The sequence below is a fragment of the Salmo trutta genome, chromosome 26, assembly GCF_901001165.1.
Source record: "Salmo trutta chromosome 26, fSalTru1.1, whole genome shotgun sequence".
In the NCBI taxonomy this organism is placed as follows: domain Eukaryota; kingdom Metazoa; phylum Chordata; class Actinopteri; order Salmoniformes; family Salmonidae; genus Salmo; species Salmo trutta.
Genome location: NC_042982.1, coordinates 39,038,245 through 39,061,746, shown reverse-complemented (window position 1 = coordinate 39,061,746; position 23,502 = coordinate 39,038,245). Strand labels below are relative to the sequence as shown.

At 44.1% G+C, this 23,502-nt stretch overlaps 1 protein-coding gene across 1 annotated transcript; it reads left to right on the top strand.

The window, feature by feature from the left end:
- The first annotated feature begins 194 nt into the window (after positions 1-194).
- On the top strand, positions 195-23,502 carry LOC115163741 (programmed cell death protein 10). The gene is made up of 8 exons (XM_029715897.1): positions 195-350; positions 3,275-3,489; positions 6,784-6,837; positions 9,102-9,219; positions 11,317-11,443; positions 14,333-14,411; positions 16,681-16,763; positions 22,913-23,502. The coding sequence occupies exons 2-8, from the start codon at positions 3,400-3,402 to the stop codon at positions 22,992-22,994; spliced, it is 633 nt and encodes a 210-aa protein (XP_029571757.1). The 5' UTR covers positions 195-350; positions 3,275-3,399; the 3' UTR covers positions 22,995-23,502.

Here is a 23,502-nt window from a genome sequence, read left to right as displayed (position 1 = left end):
TTGTCTGTGAGAGATGTCGTTTTTGTATTTTTTTTTTTGTTGTTGGCTAAATAAGCCTGTTGATGCTTTAGTTGTTTCGTGTAGAACGCCACATAATTGCTTGAACTAGTTGGGAGTTGTAGTTTTTATAGTTACTATGTCTTTATCACTGCCATAATTGGAGACGTAAGAAAAAACTACAACCGTCAAGCCATTTGGTGGACAGATGAAAAAAACCTAGCCCAGACAGTTTGATCATACAGAAAACTTCCGTCTTTGAATGAGAAAAGAAAACACTCGACTAGCTAATGCTTGTCACGGCAAATAAGCATACTTCGGTCTAAATTAGCAGCATACCACGGTGTAAACAGGTATGTAGCTAAAGGCAACGTTACTATTTCACTAACTAACGTTAGAAAATCGTTTTTGTTTAGCTAGCTAACGTTTGTAACTTAGCTACCTTCCTGGATGATGAGTCCTACAAATTGGCTATGGAAACTAGCTACTATTTAGAAATTACCCTCACTGTTATTGAAGTATGTCTAGCTAACAGGTGATCATGATAGATAGATGTGTGTCGGTGGATTAGAACAATAAAATTACTAACTACAAGCAACGAAACTGTGGTTATTGTATAGCTACGCTTAAATTTAGCTAGTTAAGATTTTTAGTCTGGTACTGCCGGTGGCAGGTGACACCCAGCTTGCTAAAATAGCTAGTTAGCTAACAATCGACGAAACTTGTTTACGTAGCTAAGCGCTAGTTGGCTAACTAGCCTCGGTTCAGCTAGCTTACGTAACTGGTTGGCTACCGACAACGCTACCGATTCCGTCAACGTCGCAAGGTAGCTGCTAGCTAGCCAGTCTCGGTCTATCGAGACGGGACAAACTCTTTTCACCGCACTTCTATACAAAGTGATTTTCTTAACAAGTTAGGAGAGCATTTTCCTAACCTTAACCTGTCGCCTAACTTGCTACGAAAAAGTCACTTGGTTATCAAAGTGGCGTGAACTGCGTTAGCCCTGTCAAGACCGAGTCTAGGGGTGTATTTATTCAGCTGACTCTGATGCAGATTGTCTCTTCAACGGAAGCGAACGAAACGAGTCATGTTAACCTTATGTTATGTTACCTGAATTTGTCCCATAGAAACTCTGGTGTTTGGACAAATGATTACACCGCAGTTTTCATCAAACGATGACATCATTATAATAAAATGTCATGAGGAGTTGGAAATGTAATTAGCTCATTTGAGAAACATCTGTTGTTGTGTTGTAACTGCTGTACATTTCTCCATAGCAGCTGGCTTATCTGATCAGTCAGCCGTCCACGCGCATTACTTTATGTGACAAATGACTCTGTGGACATAAAATGAGGTTTAACATCCAGTAATAAACCTGTAAATTTTTACAATGTGATTAAGGCATTACTGCCTGAAATAACATATTAATGGACTTAGATGTACAGCTTGGTCTTTGTACCATGACAGACAAGACAATTGAGACTGTCATGTTCTGCAGGCCAGTAGCCCATCTAATCAGGTATTGCCCACAGTAAAGTTGGCCAGATAATACTCAACGGAGAGGAGCATAGTGTTAGGTTAGAAGGAATGTGTCCAATCCGTTTTCTTTCCTCAGCCATTGTCCCCCCACTCTTCACTGATGGATGGAATGTGTCTAGTCTCACTATGGTGCCTTAAGGCTGCTATCATGTCCTATCAAATCAGTGACCATGAAGGAAATGAGTCAAGAAATGGAAGCTTGTTGTGAGATTATTGGGACATGGCCTAAGGCAGGGGAGTCAAACTCATTCCACGGAGAGTCTAGTAAAAACCAAATCAAATCACATTTTATTGGTCACATACACATGGTTAGCAGATGTGAGTGTAGTGAAATGCTTGTGCTTCTAGTTCCGACAGTGCAGCAGTATCTAACAAGTTATAAAACAATTCCACAATAAATGCCTAATGCACACAAATCTAAGTAAAGGAATGGAATAAGAATATATAAATATATGGATGATCAATGACAGAGCGGCATAGGCAAAATGCAATAGATATGAGATGAGTAATGCAAGATATGTAAACATTATTAAAGTGACTAGTGTTCCATTCCTTAAAGTGGTCAGTGATTTGAGTCTGTATGTTGGCGGCAGCCTCTCTGTTAGTGATGGCTGTTTAACAGTCTGATGGCCTTGAGATAGAAGCTGTTTTTCAGTCTCTCTGTCCCAGCTTTGATGCACCTGTACTGACCTCGCCTTCTGGATGTTAGCGGGGTGAACAGGCAGTGGCTCGGGTGGTTGTTGTTCTTGATGATCTTTTTGGCCTTCCTGTGACCGCTGTAGGTGTCACGGTATCTGTGGGTTTTCCTTTCAAATAACTCCTAGGCAACCAGGTGAGGGGAGTTCTTTACTAATTACTGACTTTATTTCATCAAGTACGAGGGAGGAGTGGAAATCCACTTCCACTCAGCCCTCCCTGGAATGAGTTTGACACATGTGGAGTCTCAGCAGTGCTCTAGGGAAAAGTTGTCCCTGTGTTCTGCTCCAGGGTCAGTTTTCCCTGCCTCCATCCTGGTCTGAAAGGAATAAATAGGGGTGAAGCTGACCTGGGAGCAGTGCGCAGAGCAGCCACTAGCTATGGTTTTTATTAACACCCTCTGAAGACACTGCCTGCCTGGCCAGTAATAGAACTGTCACCTTTCGTCAGCTGGGGCTGAGTCATGGAATTGTAATGACAGAGGGAAAGAAACCGTCACTCAGTCGGGCTACTCAGTCAGTCAGTATGTGCGGAACAAGGGCTGCATTGACAGTCCGTCCCTGGCCTGTAATTGCATCCAGTTACACACAGTGAAGTGCTGTCTGGTAATGGCCCAGGGTGACGTCATACAGTAGATAATGCTGTTGAAGGTGTCAGTCAGAGTAGGAGGAAAGAGAACCTTATCATGCTTGTTCAGATACACAGGTGTACACAGGCAGGGCAGGTGTATGGTAGAGCTTAGGGTCTGTCTCTCCACACCCACCGCCCTGCACCACGTTTGACTTTGAACCGGAGCCAGATGGAATGTTTACCTGGTTATATAATGTCATCGCCCTCCAAGGCTAGACCTTGTTTGTTGACGTAGACATTACTAGGACAGAAAAACAAGGCCTAAATTTAGACCTCAGCCAGAAGCAATGAAAATAGCCTAAATGAGGTATTATAGTGATGAAGTAGGCTATGTAATGTTGGATTGTCTTTTCTGTCCTTTACCTCCCATTCTATCCCTCATACCCTTTCTCCCCCCGTCTTCTCTCCTCAGGTCCTGCCCCTCCAGCCTTCTCTTCTCTGAGTGTTGTAGTGAGTGAATGAGGCGAGCCCTGCCCCGGTAGCAGCCTTCACTCCATATACAGACACACATACAGAAACGTTGGCCTCTGGACGAGGATGACAATGGAAGAGATGAAGAATGAAGCAGAGACAACCTCCATGGTTTCCATGACACTCTACACTGTGATGTATCCCGTCTTCCACGAGGTAAGGAGGAAAGGATTTGGTAAAGACAGGATGTAGTGTTTCTTGAAGGGTGCCTGTGCGTGCTATGGTCTCTAAGGTTATAACACAAATGTAACTACCTTCGACACGAGGGAGGGATGGGGGGAGAGCGTGTGGTTGGATTGGAGAAATAGGGACAGGGTAAATGGTTCTCTATAACATCTGTGTTGTGGAGAACGCGGACAGAATCACGGAATACAGACATAAAAACAGAATTCAGCAATATTCAAAAATGTATTGATGAACTAAATGTATTGAATTTATTTGAAAACGCATTAATTTGGCCAAGATTGTCATATGACATGAACAAAATGCATCAGGGATTCATACTTTCCTTCATCTTGCTGAAGAGGAAACGGCACAGGAACGCCCTTTCTGTGTGAGCGCGTTTGTCTACCACTTTGTGTTACCGTTATCGATGATGCTAATGTAATGACAACTGTTTTGTTGTGGACTGCGAACTTCCAATTGTGTTGTTTTTCTATTAAATCAGTCTGATTTGAATCGGATTTTCAAGGGTCGTATAGTTGTCAGTTGGCAGGAAGATAAAAACAGAGGGAATGGAGACAGTGGAAGAGGGGTAGTCACAGATCACAGAGAGAGCAGCGGGAGTTTGTGTTTAAAGGGTGAGGGTGGTAGGGACGAATAGAAGGGAAGAGCGAGGGATGGAGGAGTGTGATAATTACTGTGTGTAGCACCAGTGTCTCTCTGATGATGCAAAGGAGTTCCCTGTGGCCACTTTGATGTGGGGAGGTTGCTGTTTCACTGACTCAGCTAGTCCAGGTATTAGTCACACACACACACACACACACAACTACTATCCTTCCGGGACCAAACAATTTATTCCCATTCAAAATCCTATTTTCCCTAAACCTAACCATAAAATAACACTTTTCCTTGTGGGGACTGACAAAATGTCCCCACTTGTCAAAATGTTCCTGGTTTTACTCTCCTTGTGAGGACTCCTAGTACCCACAAGGAGAGTAAAACCAATAACACACAGGCTTGTTTTGTTCAATGCTGTTTGTGTACCAGTGTACTGTAGTTTTTGTTGTCTGCAGTGTTGGCTAATGAGATGGTTTTCCATGTGTAGCTACTAACTATGCAGTTTGAAGTGTTTTAATGTTGTGGTAATTAGTATTAGAGGTCGACCGATTATGATTTTTCAATGCCGATACCGATTATTGGACGACCAAAAAACGATAATTATTATTTAATGAAATTTTTTTTCTTTTGTTATTTTATTTGTAATAATGACAATTACAACAATACTGAATGAACACTTATTTTAACTTAATATAATACATCAATAAAATCAATTTAGCCTCAAATAAATAATGAAACATGTTCAATTTTGTTTAAATAATGCAAAAACACAGTGTTGGAGAAGAAAGTAAAAGTGCATTATGTACCATGTAAAAAAGCTAACGTTTAAGTTCCTTGCTCAGAACATGAGAACATATGAAAGCTGGAGGTTCCTTTTAACATGAGTCTTCAATATTCCCAGGTAAGAAGTTTTCGGTTGTAGTTTATTATAGGAATTATAGAACTATTTCTCTCTATACGATTTGTATTTCATATACCTTTGACTATTGGACGTTCTTATAGGCACTTTAGTATTGCCAGTGTAACAGTATAGCTTCCGTCCCTCTCCTCGCTCCTACCTGGGCTCGAACCAGGAACACATCGACAACAGCCACCCTCGAAGCAGCGTTACCCATGCAGAGCAAGTGACGTTTGAAACGCTATTAGCGCACACCCCGCTAACTAGCTAGCCATTTCACATCAGTTACACCAGCCTAATCTTGGGAGTTGATAGGCTTGAAGTCATAAACAGCCCAATGCTTGAAGCATTGCGAAGAGTGCTGTTTGAATGAATGCTTACGAGCCTGCTGCTGCCTACCACCGCTCAGTCAGACTGCTCTATCAAATCATAGACTAAATTATAACATAATAACACACAGAAATACGAGCCTTGGGTCATTAATATGGTAGAATCCGGAAACTATCACGTTTATTCTTTCAGTGAAATACGGAACCGTTCTGTATTTTATCTAACGGGTGGCATCTATAAGTCTAAATATTCCTGTTACATTGCACAACCTTCAATGTTATGTCATAATTACGTAAAATTCTGGCAAATTAGTTTGCAACGAGCCTGGCGGCCCAAACTAATGCATATACCCTGACTCTGAGTGCAATGAATGCAAGAGACGTGATACAATTTCACCTGGTTAATATTGCCTGCTAACCTGGATTTCTTTTAGCTAAATATGCAGGTTTATAAATATATACTTCTGTGTATTGATTTTAAGAAAGGAATTGATGTTTATGGTTAGGTACATTCGTGCAACGATTGTGCTTTTTTCGCAAATGCGCTTTTGTTAAATCATCCCCCGTTTGGCGAAGTTGGCTGTCTTTGTTAGGAAGAAATAGTCTTCACAGTTCGCAACGAGCCAGGCGGCCCAAACTGCTGCATATACCCGGACTCTGTTGCAAGAGAAGTGACATATTTTCCCTAGTTAAAAGAAATTCATGTTAGCAGGCAATATTAACTAAATATGCAGGTTTAAAAATCTATACTTGTGTATTGATTTTAAGAAAGGCATTGATGTTTATGGTTAGGTACACGTTGGAGCAATGTGTACCTAAGCGATTATATGCAACGCAGGACAGGCTAGATAAACTAGTAATATCATCAACCATGTGTAGTTAACTAGTGATTATGATTGCTAGATTTTTTTTTTTCTAAGATAAGTTTAATGCTAGCTAGCAACTTACCTTAGCTTCTTACTGCATTCGCGTAACAGGCAGGCTCCTCGTGGAGTGCAATGTAAAGCAGGTGGTTAGAGCGTTGGACCAGTTAACTGTAAGTTTGCAAGATTGAATCCCCGAGTTGACAAGGTAAAAATCTGTCTTTCTGCCCCTGAACAAGGCAGTTAACCCACCGTTCCTAGGCCTTCATTGAAAATAAGAATGTGTTCTTAACTGACTTGCATAGTTAAATAAAGGTGTACATTTTTTGGGGGGGGGAAATCGGTGTCCAAAAATACAGATTTCCGATTGTTCTGAAAACTTAATCGGCCCTAATTAATCGGCCATTCCGATTAATCGGTCGACCTCTAATTAGTATAGGTGTGTGCTTTCCTTGTTTGTGAGATGTGTGTATTCTATGTTAATTAGAAGATGGTATCTGTTTGTGAGATGTGTATATGCTATGTTAATTACAAGCTGGTATCTGTAAGAAGTTTTGATGCAGTGATAATGTGTTTACAGTTGGAGAGAGTGAACCTGTCGGCAGCACAGACCCTGAGGGCAGCGTTTATAAAGGTAAGGAGATGGAGGGACAGGGCAGCGTTTATACATGGAGGGCGACAGGGCAGCGTTTATACATGGAGGGCGACAGGGCAGCGTTTATACATGGAGGGCGACAGGGCGGCGTTTTATGCATGGAGGGCGACAGGGCGGCGTTTATACGTGGAGGGCGGCGTTTATACATGGAGGGCGACAGGGCGGCGTTTATACATGGAGGGCAACAGGGCAGCGGTTTATACATGGAGGGCGACAGGGCGGCGTTTATACATGGAGGGCGACAGGGCGGCGTTTATACATGGAGGGCGACAGGGCAGCGTTTATACGTGGAGGGCGACAGGGCAGCGTTTATACGTGGAGGGCGACAGGGCGGCGTTTATACGTGGAGGGCGACAGGGCGGCGTTTATACGTGGAGGGCGACAGGGCGGCGTTTATACGTGGAGGGCGACAGGGCGGCGTTTATACGTGGAGGGCGACAGGGCGGCGTTTATACGTGGAGGGCGACAGGGCGGCGTTTATACGTGGAGGGCGACAGGGCGGCGTTTATACGTGGAGGGCGACAGGGCGGCGTTTATACGTGGAGGGCGACGGGGCGGCGTTTATACGTGGAGGGCGACAGGGCGGCGTTTATACGTGGAGGGCGACAGGGCGGCGTTTATACGTGGAGGGCGACAGGGCGGCGTTTATACGTGGAGGGCGACAGGGCGGCGTTTATACGTGGAGGGCGACAGGGCGGCGTTTATACGTGGAGGGCGACAGGGCGGCGTTTATACGTGGAGGGCGACAGGGCGGCGTTTATACGTGGAGGGCGACGGCGGCGTTTATACGTGGAGGGCGACAGGGCGGCGTTTATACGTGGAGGGCGACAGGGCGGCGTTTATACGTGGAGGGCGACAGGGCGGCGTTTATACGTGGAGGGCGACAGGGCGGCGTTTATACGTGGAGGGCGGCGGTTTATACGTGGAGGGCGACAGGGCGGCGATTTATACATGGAGGGCGACAGGGCGGCGTTTATACATGGAGGGCGGCGTTTATACATGGAGGGCGACAGTGCGGCGATTTATACATGGAGGGCGACAGGGCGGCGTTTATACATGGAGGGCGGCGTTTATACATGGAGGGCGGCGTTTATACATGGAGGGCGACAGGGCGGCGATTTATACCTGGAGGGCGACAGGGCGGCGATTTATACCTGGAGGGCGACAGGGCGGCGGTTTATACCTGGAGGGCGACAGGGCGGCGGTTTATACCTGGAGGGCGACAGGGCGGCGGTTTATACATGGAGGGCGACAGGGCGGCGGTTTATACGTGGAGGGCGACAGGGCGGCGGTTTATACGTGGAGGGCGACAGGGCGGCGGTTTATACGTGGAGGGCGACAGGGCGGCGGTTTATACGTGGAGGGCAACAGGGCGGCGGTTTATACGTGGAGGGCGACAGGGCGGCGTTTATACATGGAGGGCGACAGGGCGGCGGTTTATACGTGGAGGGCGACAGGGCATTTGAGACGGGATAGAGGAGCTCACTTTGGTAAATTCTGAGTTCAATTCAAGATAACCGTCGACACGAAGAACGACTGCTCTTCTAATAGCCCATTCCCACCATAACCTGCTGGAGAACTGTCTTGAATTCGCAGCAGGTGCAGGATCCATAGCCGCCTTCCTATCATAGAGGAAGCCTGAGCTGGAATGTGAAGCTAACTGAAACTGGCTCGCTTTAGAAAACCCAGAGTAGATCTAACTAGCTTTGTGAAATACCCCTATGAGTGGTTCCACTGTTCCACTTTGATTCACATCTGATTGTCTTTGATTGACACTGTCTAACTCTGATCATGGGTCTGTGTTCTATTATCATAGTGTTTTTTTGGTTGATTAGTAATGCCTGGTGTGTGTCTGCATATGTTCTGTGGCTGATTGTCCAGTGTTTCCCCTATTCATTTAGCGCTGCTGCTAAATCATTGCCGCCACTCCAAAAATATATAAAAAAACAAACAGATATAAAGTATGTAGAAAAGATAATGAAACTATATATATATATATTTTTTAAGATCTTTCAGAACTAACAATTGCCAAAATAAAAATGAGAGTCAGGGTGAATCTACAATTCCCCAAATGTCATGGCAAGGGGCCCCCATTGATTTTGTTTACGTTTGCAAAATGTGCAGAATTATAGCAAATTTGCTTTAAAACGGTTATTTTTCTTTCTTTTTTTTATCCCCATGACAAAATGCTTGGGGAAACATTGTTGTCATAGACTGATGTGTGTTCTGTGGTTTATTGTCAGGCTGAGAAGGAGAACCCAGGGCTGACCCAGGACATCATCATGAAGATCCTGGAGAAGAAGAAAGTGGAGGTCAACTTCACTGAGTCACTACTGCGAATGGCTGCAGACGATGTGGAAGGTGTGTGTCTCTCTGTTCTGCAGTGAATAACCTAGTCCTAGATGATGTCAGGTATTGTGCATCTGTGTACAGTACCGTCTCTCTCCTCATGATGGTGCTGTTTCTCCACTAATAAAACAACCTCTCCTTCCTGTGAGACATTTCTTCCCTCCAGGCTTGAATTTTCTCTCCTGCATGGCCTGATTGATGGTAGTAATGAATTCATGTGCACAGAATGAGAAGCTCAGCTATAGTTATACACGGACACACAGTCACACCGTGATGCGAGGGCCTTTGTTTCTGTTTGAATACTAAATAAACAGTGCCTTCAGAAAGTATTCATACCCCTTGATTTATTCCACATTTTGTTTTTACAGCCTGAACTCAAAATTGATTAAATAGATTTGTTTTCTCACCCATCTACACACAATACCTCTTAATGACAAAGTAAATGCTTAGAATTAAAAAAATAAATAAAAAAAAAACATTTGGCAAATGTATAAAAATGAAATACAGAAATATCTCATTCACATAAGTATTACCACCCCTGAGTCAATTCATGTTCGAATTATCTTTGGCAGCGATTACAGCTGTGAGTCTTTCTGGGTAAGTCTAAGCGTTTTGCACACCTGGATTGTACAATATTGATACATTATTCTTAAAAAAATCGTTAGTTGTTGATCATTGCTAGACAGCCATTTTCAAGTCTTGCCATAGATTTAAGACGATTTTTAAGTCAAAGCTGTAACTAGGCCACTCCGGAACATTCAATGTCGTCTTGGTAAATAACTCCAGTGTAGATTTGGCCTTGTGTTATTGTCCTGCTGAATGAGGAATTTTCTCTCTGTCTGTTGGAAAGCAGACTGAACCAATGATTCCTCTCGTATTTTGCCTGTGCTTAGCTCTTCTGTTTCTTTTTATCACAAAAAACTCCCTAGTCCTTGCTGATGACAAGCGTACCCATAACATGATGCAGCCACCATCATGAAAATATGTAAAATGGTTCTCGTTGATGTGTTGTGCTGGATTTTCCCTGAACATAACACTTTGTATTCAGGACGCAAAGTTAATTTCTTTGCCCCATTTTTTGCAGTATTACTATAGTGCCTTATTGCGAACAGGATGCATGTTTTGGAACATTTTTATTCTGTACAGTCTTCCTTATTTTCCCTCTTTCAATTAGGTTAGTATTGTGGAGTAACTACAATGTTGATTACAGCCATTAAACTCTAACTGTTTTAAAGTCACCATTGGCCTCGTGGTGAAATCCCTGAGCGGTTTCCTTCCTCTCCGGCAACTGAGTTAGGAAGGACACCTGTGTCTTTTGTAGTGACTGGGTGTATTGATACACCATCCAAAGTATAATTAGTAACTTCACCATGCTGAAATGGATATTCAATGTATTTTTTATGTTTTTATCTACCAATAGGTGCCCTTCTTTGCGAGGCATTGGAAAACATCCCTGGTCTTCGTGATTTAAATCTGTGTTTGAAATACACTGCTCAACTGATGGGACCTTACAGATAATTGTTTGTGTGGGGTACAGAGATGAGGTAGTCATTCAAAAATTATGTTAAACAATATAATTGCACACAGAGTGAGTCCATGCAACTTATTATGTAACTTGTTAAGCAAATATTTACTCCTGAACTTATTTAGGCTTGCCACAAGAAAGGGGTGACTCAAGATATCAGTTTTTCATTTTTAATTAGTATAATTTTGAAAAACATAATTTCACTTTGACATTATGGGTTATTGTGTGTATACCAGTGACACGACATCTTAAATTCAGGCTGTAACACAATGTGGGAAAAGCAAAGGGGTGTGACTACGTTCTGATGGCACTGTACCTCCTGCTGTCAGCAAGGTTACACTGCTGGCACCTTGTTCTAACTTTCTCCACACACTCAAAGTAGTGTGTGTGTGTGTGTGTGTGTGTGTGTGTGTGTGTGTGTGTGTGTGTGTGTGTGAACGCACACACAGACTGTTTTCTGGGTGGGGATGTTCTGTCAGGGCCTTTGGAATGTTCTCTACATTCCACCGCTTCTTGTTGACCTGACTGTCTCCATGGTGACTAAGGCTGTGGCTCTCTTCCTGTGTGTGTGTGTGTGTGTGTAGAGTTCATGATTGACAGGCCGGAGCAGGAGTTCCAGGACTTGAATGACAAGGCTCGGGCACTCAAACACATCCTCAGCAAGATCCCAGACGAGATCAACGACAGAGTACGCTTCTTACAGACCATCAAGTCAGTACACACTCGCTTGCAGACCTCCTAGCACACCCTCAGTGATGTGATTAACACTTCACAAGTACACAGTTCTCCAAGAACACACTCATTCTCTTGTTCCCATTTTCTTTCCAATGTAATACTAAGTCTCAAGTAGTACACACAGTTCTTCTCGCCCAGACGTATTCTTTCAGGGCTTGTTTCTGTCTTGGCTCAATTTGCCAGTTCTCAAATTGAATTTGTGTTTGAGTCACTCTAAGTAACTTTGTCAGTGGAATATTTAGGAAAAAATAAATTTTGAACATAGTAGAATTCTGCTGTATTTAAAGGGGGAAAGTGAGAGGGGAGAGAGGCTGAGACTAAGAGGTTCTAGAAAGGCGGTAAGGATGGTGACATGGTTCAAGATGTCTGACTGCTGTTGGACCAAGGAGTGAGAGGTGACATGGTTCAAGATGTCTGACTGCTGTTGGACCAAGGAGTGAGAGGTGACATGGTTCAAGATGTCTGACTGCTGTTGGACCAAGGAGTGAGAGGTGACATGGTTCAAGATGTCTGACTGCTGTTGGACCAAGGAGTGAGAGGTGACATGGTTCAAGATGTCTGACTGCTGTTGGACCAAGGAGTGAGAGGTGACATGGTTCAAGATGTCTGACTGCTGTTGGACCAAGGAGTGAGAGGTGACATGGTTCAAGATGTCTGACTGCTGTTGGACCAAGGAGTGAGAGGTGACATGGTTCAAGATGTCTGACTGCTGTTGGACCAAGGAGTGAGAGGTGACATGGTTCAAGATGTCTGACTGCTGTTGGACCAAGGAGTGAGAGGTGACATGGTTCAAGATGTCTGACTGCTGTTGGACCAAGGTGTGAGAGGTGACATGGTTCAAGATGTCTGACTGCTGTTGGACCAAGGAGTGAGAGGTGACATGGTTCAAGATGTCTGACTGCTGTTGGACCAAGGAGTGAGAGGTGACATGGTTCAAGATGTCTGACTGCTGTTGGACCAAGGAGTGAGAGGTGACATGGTTCAAGATGTCTGACTGCTGTTGGACCAAGGAGTGAGAGGTGACATGGTTCAAGATGTCTGACTGCTGTTGGACCAAGGTGTGAGAGGTGACATGGTTCAAGATGTCTGACTGCTGTTGGACCAAGGAGTGAGAGGTGACATGGTTCAAGATGTCTGACTGCTGTTGGACCAAGGAGTGAGAGGTGACATGGTTCAAGATGTCTGACTGCTGTTGGACCAAGGAGTGAGAGGTGACATGGTTCAAGATGTCTGACTGCTGTTGGACCAAGGAGTGAGAGGTGACATGGTTCAAGATGTCTGACTGCTGTTGGACCAAGGAGTGAGAGGTGACATGGTTCAAGATGTCTGACTGCTGTTGGACCAAGGAGTGAGAGGTGACATGGTTCAAGATGTCTGACTGCTGTTGGACCAAGGAGTGAGAGGTGACATGGTTCAAGATGTCTGACTGCTGTTGGACCAAGGAGTGAGAGGTGACATGGTTCAAGATGTCTGACTGCTGTTGGACCAAGGAGTAAGAGAGGTGACATGGTTCAAGATGTCTGACTGCTGTTGGACCAAGGAGTAAGAGAGGTGACATGGTTCAAGATGTCTGACTGCTGTTGGACCAAGGAGTGAGAGGTGACATGGTTCAAGATGTCTGACTGCTGTTGGACCAAGGAGTGAGAGGTGACATGGTTCAAGATGTCTGACTGCTGTTGGACCAAGGAGTGAGAGGTGACATGGTTCAAGATGTCTGACTGCTGTTGGACCAAGGAGTGAGAGGTGACATGGTTCAAGATGTCTGACTGCTGTTGGACCAAGGAGTAAGAGAGGTGACATGGTTCAAGATGTCTGACTGCTGTTGGACCAAGGAGTGAGAGGTGACATGGTTCAAGATGTCTGACTGCTGTTGGACCAAGGAGTGAGAGGTGACATGGTTCAAGATGTCTGACTGCTGTTGGACCAAGGAGTGAGAGGTGACATGGTTCAAGATGTCTGACTGCTGTTGGACCAAGGAGTGAGAGGTGACATGGTTCAAGATGTCTGACTGCTGTTGGACCAAGGAGTGAGAGGTGACATGGTTCAAGATGTCTGACTGCTGTTGGACCAAGGAGTAAGAGAGGTGACATGGTTCAAGATGTCTGACTGCTGTTGGACCAAGGAGTGAGAGGTGACATGGTTCAAGATGTCTGACTGCTGTTGGACCAAGGAGTGAGAGGTGACATGGTTCAAGATGTCTGACTGCTGTTGTAGTCATTGTCCACAGACGGGGCCTAAAATGAACACCTGCCAAATGCGGGTAGATGTCCATTTCACCAGCCACGGTGGACTAAAGAACTAAGAATCCTATATAGCCTATTACACCTGGTGCTGAAACTCTGCACGTGAAGAACTGAGTGAAAGATTCAGCCATAGAAGTTGGTCTAATTTACTTGAAACTGAAGTGAAATTTTGTCCTTGTGTTTCTTGACTATTTACATTGTTTTGTTCACAAGCTAGGTTGTTTTTCTATGTTTGAGTTTCAACTGCTAGAGAAGACAAAGCTTGTACTAGTCAGACTCGGTCTCACAGGGACAAACATGACTCAGAGTTGGCTACCACGGTAACCTCCGGCCCTGAAAGGGGCAGGTGAAAATGTTTGTCTCGTGAGATCTTGGTTAAAGACTCAAGTCACAAAAAATGTACTGAAATAATGTACTACATTACTTCTTACTAGTAATACATGTATTGTTTTAGAAACATTTCAAAGCATGCTCATCTGTTTTGTGTTTTGTTGGTGTAATTTTAGAAGGAAAAAATGATATATTTTGAGTGGTAAAAAAATCAGAATGGCTGGTAGATTTTAAAATCTACCTGACACATTGGCTGGTGGACCAAAAAGTAATTTTTATACTCTGTGCACAGAGATATTGCCAGCGCCATCAAGGAACTCCTGGACACAGTCAACACTGTCTTCCGAAAATACCAGTACCAGAACCGACGGGTGAGAACACTACACACACACACTACACACACACTACACACACACACCACACACTACACATACACACACTACACACATACACACACACTACACATACACACACACACACTACACATACATACACTATACACACACACTACACATACATACACTACACACACACACACTACAGACACACACTACACACACACACTACACACATACACACACACTACACATACACACACACTACACATACACACACACACTACACATACATACACTATACACACACACACTACACATACACACACTACACACACACACACTACACATACATACACTATACACACACACACTACACATACATACACTACACACACACACACACACACACACACACACACACACACTACACACTACACACACACACTACACACACACACACACACTACACATACACACACACACTACACATACATACACTATACACACACACACACTACACACACACACACTACACATACATACACTATACACACACACACACTACACATACATACACTACACTCACACACTACACACACACACTACACACATACACACACACTACACATACATACACTATACACACACACACTACACATACACACACACACACTACACACACACACTACACACATACACACACACACTACACATACACATACACACACACACACTACACACACACACTACACACATACACACACACACTACACATACACATACACACTACACATACATACACATACACACACTACACATACACACACACTACACATACACACACTACACAAACACACTACACACACACTACACATACACACACACACTACACACATACACACACACTACACATACACACACACACACTACACATACACACACACACTACACATACATACACTATACACACACACACTACACATACATACACTACACACACACACTACACACACACACACTACACATACACACACACACACTACACATACACACACACACACACTACACATACACACACTACAGACACACACTACACACACACACTACACACACACACACTACACACATACACACATACACACACACTACACATACGCACACACACTACACATACATACACTATACACACACACTACACATACATACACTATACACACACACTACACATACATACACTACACACACACACACTACAGACACACACTACACACACATACATACACTATACACACACACACTACACACACACACTACACACACACACACTACACACACACACACTACACACACACACACTACACATACACACACACACTACACATACATACACTATACACACACACACTACACATACATACACTATACACACACACACTACACATACACACACACACACTACACACACACACTACGCACATACACACACACTACACATACACATACACACTACACATACATACACTACACACACTACACATACACACACACACACTACACACACACACACTACACACACACACACACTACACACACACACACTACACATACACACACACTTACATACACACACACTACACACATACACACACACACTACACATACACACACACACTACACATACATACACTATACACACACACACTACACATACATACACTACACACACACACACTACAGACACACACTACACACACACACACTACACATACACACACACACTACACATACATACACTATACACACACACACTACACATACACACACTACAGACACACACTACACACACACACACTACACATACACACACTACACACACACACACTACAGACACACACTACACAGACATACACTATACATACACACACACTACACATACGCACACACACTACACATACATACACTATACACACACACTACACATACATACACTACACACACACACACTACAGACACACACTACACACACATACACTACACATACACACACACACTACACATACATACACTATACACACATACACACACTACACACACACACACACACACACACTACACATACACACACACACTACACATACATACACTATACACACACACACTACAGACACACACTACAGACAGGCCAATTTAGATGTCTTCTCCTTTCTTTCTCCCTCGGCTGTCAGCAGAGTTTGAGACGTTCTTGTGTTTTTTCCTCTCCATTATCTTCTGTAAGAGTGAAAAGCCTCTGTTGTTTTCTCAGGCACTGGAACACCAAAAGAAAGAGTTTGTGAAATACTCCAAGAGCTTCAGCGACACACTTAAAACCTACTTCAAAGATGGAAAGTAAGAACCTCATCACCTCCTTTATGTTTCTACCCAGCTGTTCTCTTCCATGGCCCGTACAATATATCACCCATACCGGTTTACATCTGGCCCGTACAATATATCACCCATACCGGTTTACATCTGGCCCGTACAATATATCACCCATACCGGTTTACATCTGGCCCGTACAATATATCACCCATACCGGTTTACATCTGGCCCGTACAATATATCACCCATATCGGTTTACATCTGGCCCGTACAATATATCACCCATACCGGTTTACATCTGGCCCGTACAATATATCACCCATACCGGTTTACATCTGGCCCGTACAATATATCACCCATACCGGTTTACATCTGGCCCGTACAATATATCACCCATACCGGTTTACATCTGGCCCGTACAATATATCACCCATACCGGTTTACATCTGGCCCGTACAATATATCACCCATACCGGTTTACATCTGGCCCGTACAATATATCACCCATACCGGTTTACATCTGGCCCGTACAATATATCACCCATACCGGTTTACATCTGGCCCGTACAATATATCACCCATACCGGTTTACATCTGGCCCGTACAATATATCACCCATACCGGTTTACATCTGGCCCGTACAATATATCCCCCATATCGGTTTACATCTGGCCCGTACAATATATCACCCATACCGGTTTTACATCTGGCCCGTACAATATATCACCCATACCGGTTTACATCTGGCCCGTACAATATATCACCCATACCGGTTTACATCTGGCCCGTACAATATATCACCCATATCGGTTTACATCTGGCCCGTACAATATATCACCCATACCGGTTTACATCTGGCCCGTACAATATATCACCCATACAGGCTTACATCTGGCCCGTACAATATATCACCCATACCGGTTTACATCTGGCCCGTACAATATATCACCCATACCGGCTTACATCTGGCCCGTACAATATATCACCCATACCGGTTTACATCTGGCCCGTACAATATATCACCCATATCGGTTTACATCTGGCCCGTACAATATATCACCCATACCGGTTTACATCTGGCCCGTACAATATATCACCCATACCGGTTTACATCTGGCCCGTACAATATATCACCCATATCGGTTTACATCTGGCCCGTACAATATATCACCCATACCGGTTTACATCTGGCCCGTACAATATATCACCCATACCGGTTTACATCTGGCCCGTACAATATATCACCCATACCGGTTTACATCTGGCCCGTACAATATATCACCCATACCGGTTTACATCTGGCCCGTACAATATATCACCCATACCGGTTTACATCTGGCCCGTACAATATATCACCCATACCGGTTTACATCTGGCCCGTACAATATATCACCCATATCGGTTTACATCTGGCCCGTACAATATATCACCCATACCGGTTTACATCTGGCCCGTACAATATATCACCCATACCGGTTTACATCTGGCCCGTACAATATATCACCCATACCGGTTTACATCTGGCCCGTACAATATATCACCCATACCGGTTTACATCTGGCCCGTACAATATATCACCCATACCGGTTTACATCTGGCCCGTACAATATATCACCCATACCGGTTTACATCTGGCCCGTACAATATATCACCCATACCGGTTTACATCTGGCCCGTACAATATATCACCCCATACCGGTTTACATCTGGCCCGTACAATATATCACCCATACCGGTTTACATCTGGCCCGTACAATATATCACCCATACCGGTTTACATCTGGCCCGTACAATATATCACCCATACCGGTTACATCTGGCCCGTACATATATCACCCATACCGGTTTACATCTGGCCCGTACAATATATCACCCTACCGGTTTACATCTGGCCCGTACAATATATCACCCATACCGGTTTACATCTGGCCCGTACAATATATCACCCATACCGGTTTACATCTGGCCCGTACAATATATCACCCATACCGGTTTACATCTGGCCCGTACAATATATCACCCATACCGGTTTACATCTGGCCCGTACAATATATTCACCCATACCGGTTTACATCTGGCCCGTACAATATATCACCCATACCGGTTTACATCTGGCCCGTACAATATATCACCCATACCGGTTTACATCTGGCCCGTACAATATATCACCCATACCGGTTTACATCTGGCCCGTACAATATATCACCCATACCGGTTTACATCTGGCCCGTACAATATATCACCCATACCGGTTTACATCTGGCCCGTACAATATATCACCCATACCGGTTTACATCTGGCCCGTACAATATATCACCCATACCGGTTTACATCTGGCCCGTACAGTATATCAACCCATACCGGTTTTACATCTGGCCCGTACAGTATATCACCCTACCGGTTTACATCTGCCCGTACAGTATATCACCCATACCGGTTTACATCTGGCCCGTAACGTATATCCCCATAACCGGTTTAAGGAAAACCATCGTGGCCCGTACAGTATATCACCCATACCGGTTTACATCTGGCCCGTACAAGTATATCCACCCTATCGGTTTACATCTGGCCCGTACAATATATCACCCATACCGGTTTACATCTGGCCCGTACAATATATCACCCATACCGGTTTACATCTGGCCCGTACAATATATCACCCATACCGGTTTACATCTGGCCCGTACAATATATCACCCATACCGTTTAACATCTGGCCCGTACAATATATCACCCATTCCGGTTTACATCTGCGCCCGTACAATATATCACCCATACACGGTTTTACATCTGGCCCGTACAATATATCACCCATACCGGTTTACATCTGGCCCGTACAGTATATCACCCATACCGGTTTACATCTGGCCCGTACAGTATATCACCCATACCGGTTTACATCTGGCCCGTACAGTATATCACCCATACCGGTTTACATCTGGCCCGTACAGTATATCACCCATACCGGTTTACATCTGGCCCGTACAGTATATCACCCATACCGGTTTACATCTGGCCCGTACAGTATATCCCCCATACCGGTTTACATCTGGCCCGTACAGTATATCACCCATACCGGTTTACATCTGGCCCGTACAGTATATCCCCCATATCGGTTTACATCTGGCCCGTACAATATATCACCCATACCGGTTTACATCTGGCCCGTACAATATATCACCCATATCGGTTTACATCTGGCCCGTACAATATATCACCCATACCGGTTTACATCTGGCCCGTACAATATATCACCCATACCGGTTTACATCTGGCCCGTACAATATATCACCCATACCGGTTTACATCTGGCCCGTACAATATATCACCCATACCGGTTTACATCTGGCCCGTACAATATATCACCCATACCGGTTTACATCTGGCCCGTACAGTATATCACCCATACCGGTTTACATCTGGCCCGTACAGTATATCACCCATACCGGTTTACATCTGGCCCGTACAGTATATCACCCATACCGGTTTACATCTGGCCCGTACAGTATATCACCCATACCGGTTTACATCTGGCCCGTACAGTATATCACCCATACCGGTTTACATCTGGCCCGTACAGTATATCACCCATACCGGTTTACATCTGGCCCGTACAGTATATCACCCATACCGGTTTACATCTGGCCCGTACAGTATATCACCCATACCGGTTTACATCTGGCCCGTACAATATATCACCCATACCGGTTTACATCTGGCCCGTACAATATATCCCCCATATCGGTTTACATCTGGCCCGTACAATATATCACCCATACCGGTTTACATCTGGCCCGTACAATATATCACCCATACCGGTTTACATCTGGCCCGTACAATATATCACCCATACCGGTTTACATCTGGCCCGTACAATATATCACCCATACCGGTTTACATCTGGCCCGTACAATATATCACCCATACCGGTTTACATCTGGCCCGTACAATATATCACCCATACCGGTTTACATCTGGCCCGTACAATATATCACCCATTTGTGTGTAGGTGTTTGTGTGTAGGGAGGGCCATGGACAGAGCACGTCGGGGAGTGTTTGTGTTTAGGGAGGGCCATGGACAGAGCACGTCGAGGAGTGTTTGTGTGTAGGGAGGGCCATGGAAAGCCACTGGGCGGTTAGGTTTGTCTCCTTTATATTTCCATAAAAATCGGGGGGAAAACGCTGCCCATCTGTGATAGGCTACTTGAATAACGAGACACGCCTCCGCCTGTAGTATTTACCGCAGATGCATCATTTTGGTTCCCAGAAGTTCTGCGTTGTGTCCAATGCCTTCACCCAAGCAGTATTCCCACTGGTAGAATGTTATTGATAGAACCAAAGGGTTCTCTCGGCATCATCAAGCAAGAAGCATTTTGAAATGCTCTGCTCTGTGGAAAGAAAGAACAAGTTGTATTTGGGGTGTATTTACAGAGGCTGTTTGCCAAATCATATCAACAGTTTATTGGTCACATACACACGGTTAGCAGATGTTAATATGAGTGTAGCGAAATGCTTGTGCTTCTAGTTCCGACCGTGCAGTAATATCTAACAAGTAATCTAACAATTTCACAACAACTACCTTATACACACACAAGTGTAAAGGAATTAATATGTTTGTATAAATATATGAATGAGCGATGGCTGTGCAGCATAGGCAAGATGCAGTAGATGGTATAGAGTACAGTATATACATATGAGATGAGTAATGTAGGTTATGAAAACATTATATAAAGTGGCTAGTGATACATTACATCAAGATGCAGTAGATGGTATGGAGTACAGTATATAAATATGAGATGAGTATTGTAGGGTATGAAAACATATAAAGCAGCATTGTTTAAAGTGGCTAGTGATACATTACATCAGGATGGCAAGATGCAGTAGATGGTATAGAGTACAGTATATACATATGAGATGAGTAATGTAGGATATGTAGACATTATTAAAGTGGCGTTATTTCAAGTGAATAGTAAAACCTTTATTAAATCAATTTATTAAATGTATTCAAGTGGCCAGAGATTTTAGTTTGTATGTTGGCAGCAGCCTCTCTGTTAGTGATGGCTGTTTAACAGTCTGATGGCCTTGAGATAGAAGCTGTTTTTCAGTCTCTCGGTCCCAGCTTTGATGCACCTGTACTGACCTCGCCTTCTGGATGATAGCGGGGTGAACAGGCAGTGGCTCGGGTGGTTGCTGTCCTTTATGATCTTTTTGGCCTTCCTGTGACATTGGGTGGTGTAGGTGTCCTGGAGGGCAGGTAGTTTGCACCCGGTGATGCGTTGTGCAGACCTCACTACCCTCTGGAGAGCCTTCCGGTTGTGGGCGGAGCAGCTGCCGTACCAGGCGGTAATACAGCCCGAAAGGATGCTCTCTATTGTGCATCTGTAAAAGTTTGTGTGTTTTAGGTGACAAGCCAAATTTCTTCAGCCTCCTGAGGTTGAAGAGGCGCTGCTGCACCTTCTTCACCACGCTGTCTGTGTGGGTGGACCATTTCAGTTTGTCCGTGATGTGTACGCCGAGGAACTTAAAACTCTCCACCCTCTCCACTACTGTCCCGTCGATGTGGATGGGGGGGATTACCCTATCTATCTTGTTGTAGCCTATATTCATTACCAAAACGGCCTTGCTTCACTGTGTAGGGAGCTGTCCATGGTGCTGATACAGCGGAGATGGGTTACAGATTTCACGCCAACCTGTCACTTCAAAAGCACTCAATGGTCTGAGTCTCTGCATTTTAACTTTGTTTGTGGTATAGCGTGATATAAGCAGGAATGAATAATTATTTGTGTTTATTGTGGTATAGCGTGATAGAAGCAGAAATTAATAATTATTTGTGTTTATTGTGGTATAACGTGATATAAGCAGAAATCAATAATTATTTGTGTTTATTGTGGTATAGCGTGATATAAGCAGAATTCAGTATAATTCTTTGTTTTTTGCCTGGTGTACTGCTTAGTTGACCATGTGACTGTGTGGCAGAAACGATACTTGGCATTTTCAGGGTTGTTTAATCATTCCCATTACCATTCACTGTGAAATCACATTTAGGCTTGATTCTCTGAAGCCTGACATTTCGACAGATCAAAGCACTGTATCAATCCCAGCGTTGCCATGGTTTCCTGTGACTGACACCGCCTTCCCTGTGTGTCCCTGTCTCTCTCTGTCCCGCTTGTTTCCAGGGCGATAAACGTGTTTGTCAGCGCGAACAGGCTCATCCACCAAACCAACCTAATCCTCCAGACCTTCAAGACCGTGACATAGACGGGGTTAACCACACTAACCCAGGCTTTTATCAGAGGACAGGAAACCCTTTATATGTACAATGTTAAGATTCTGCTTTTGGGACTGTATCGTTTCTAAGTCTTGCTTCATGGGGGGGGTCATTTAGAGTTACAGGGGGTCAGACTATAATTGCCAGAGTTTTTTAATTATTGTTGTATTTTTTTTCCACCACGATCATGCTACCGCCACAGAGTATCTGATGTCAATGCTCCTCTTTTTCTCTGTGTCTTCCCCACCCCCCTCTCTCTTTCCCACCCCCCTCTCTCTTTCCCACCCCCCTCTCTCTTCCCCACCCCCCTCTCTCGCTCTCTCACTCTGTCCATGTGAAAGCCAAAACACCGGGCCTTAATATGGCCATTGAGGCATTCCTAAAGCAGAGTGTAAATACAGGGACTTTTGTTTTTGAGACATGATGGTGTATATTTAACAGATATTTGGTCGCAGAATGTTCAAATAAAAAGTTTAAACATTTTGGAAAGATTTTAAA

What these genes read in the sequence shown, in the direction of transcription:
- LOC115163741 (XM_029715897.1), top strand. Translation starts at nt 3,400, where the DNA reads ATGACAATGGAAGAGATGAAGAATGAAGCAGAGACAACCTCCATGGTT. An exon ending in CGCTTCTTACAGACCATCAA is followed by an intron (nt 11,444 to 14,332) that starts GTCAGTACACAC and finishes CTCTGTGCACAG; the next exon opens with AGATATTGCCAGCGCCATCA. An exon ending in ACCTACTTCAAAGATGGAAA is followed by an intron (nt 16,764 to 22,912) that starts GTAAGAACCTCA and finishes GCTTGTTTCCAG; the next exon opens with GGCGATAAACGTGTTTGTCA.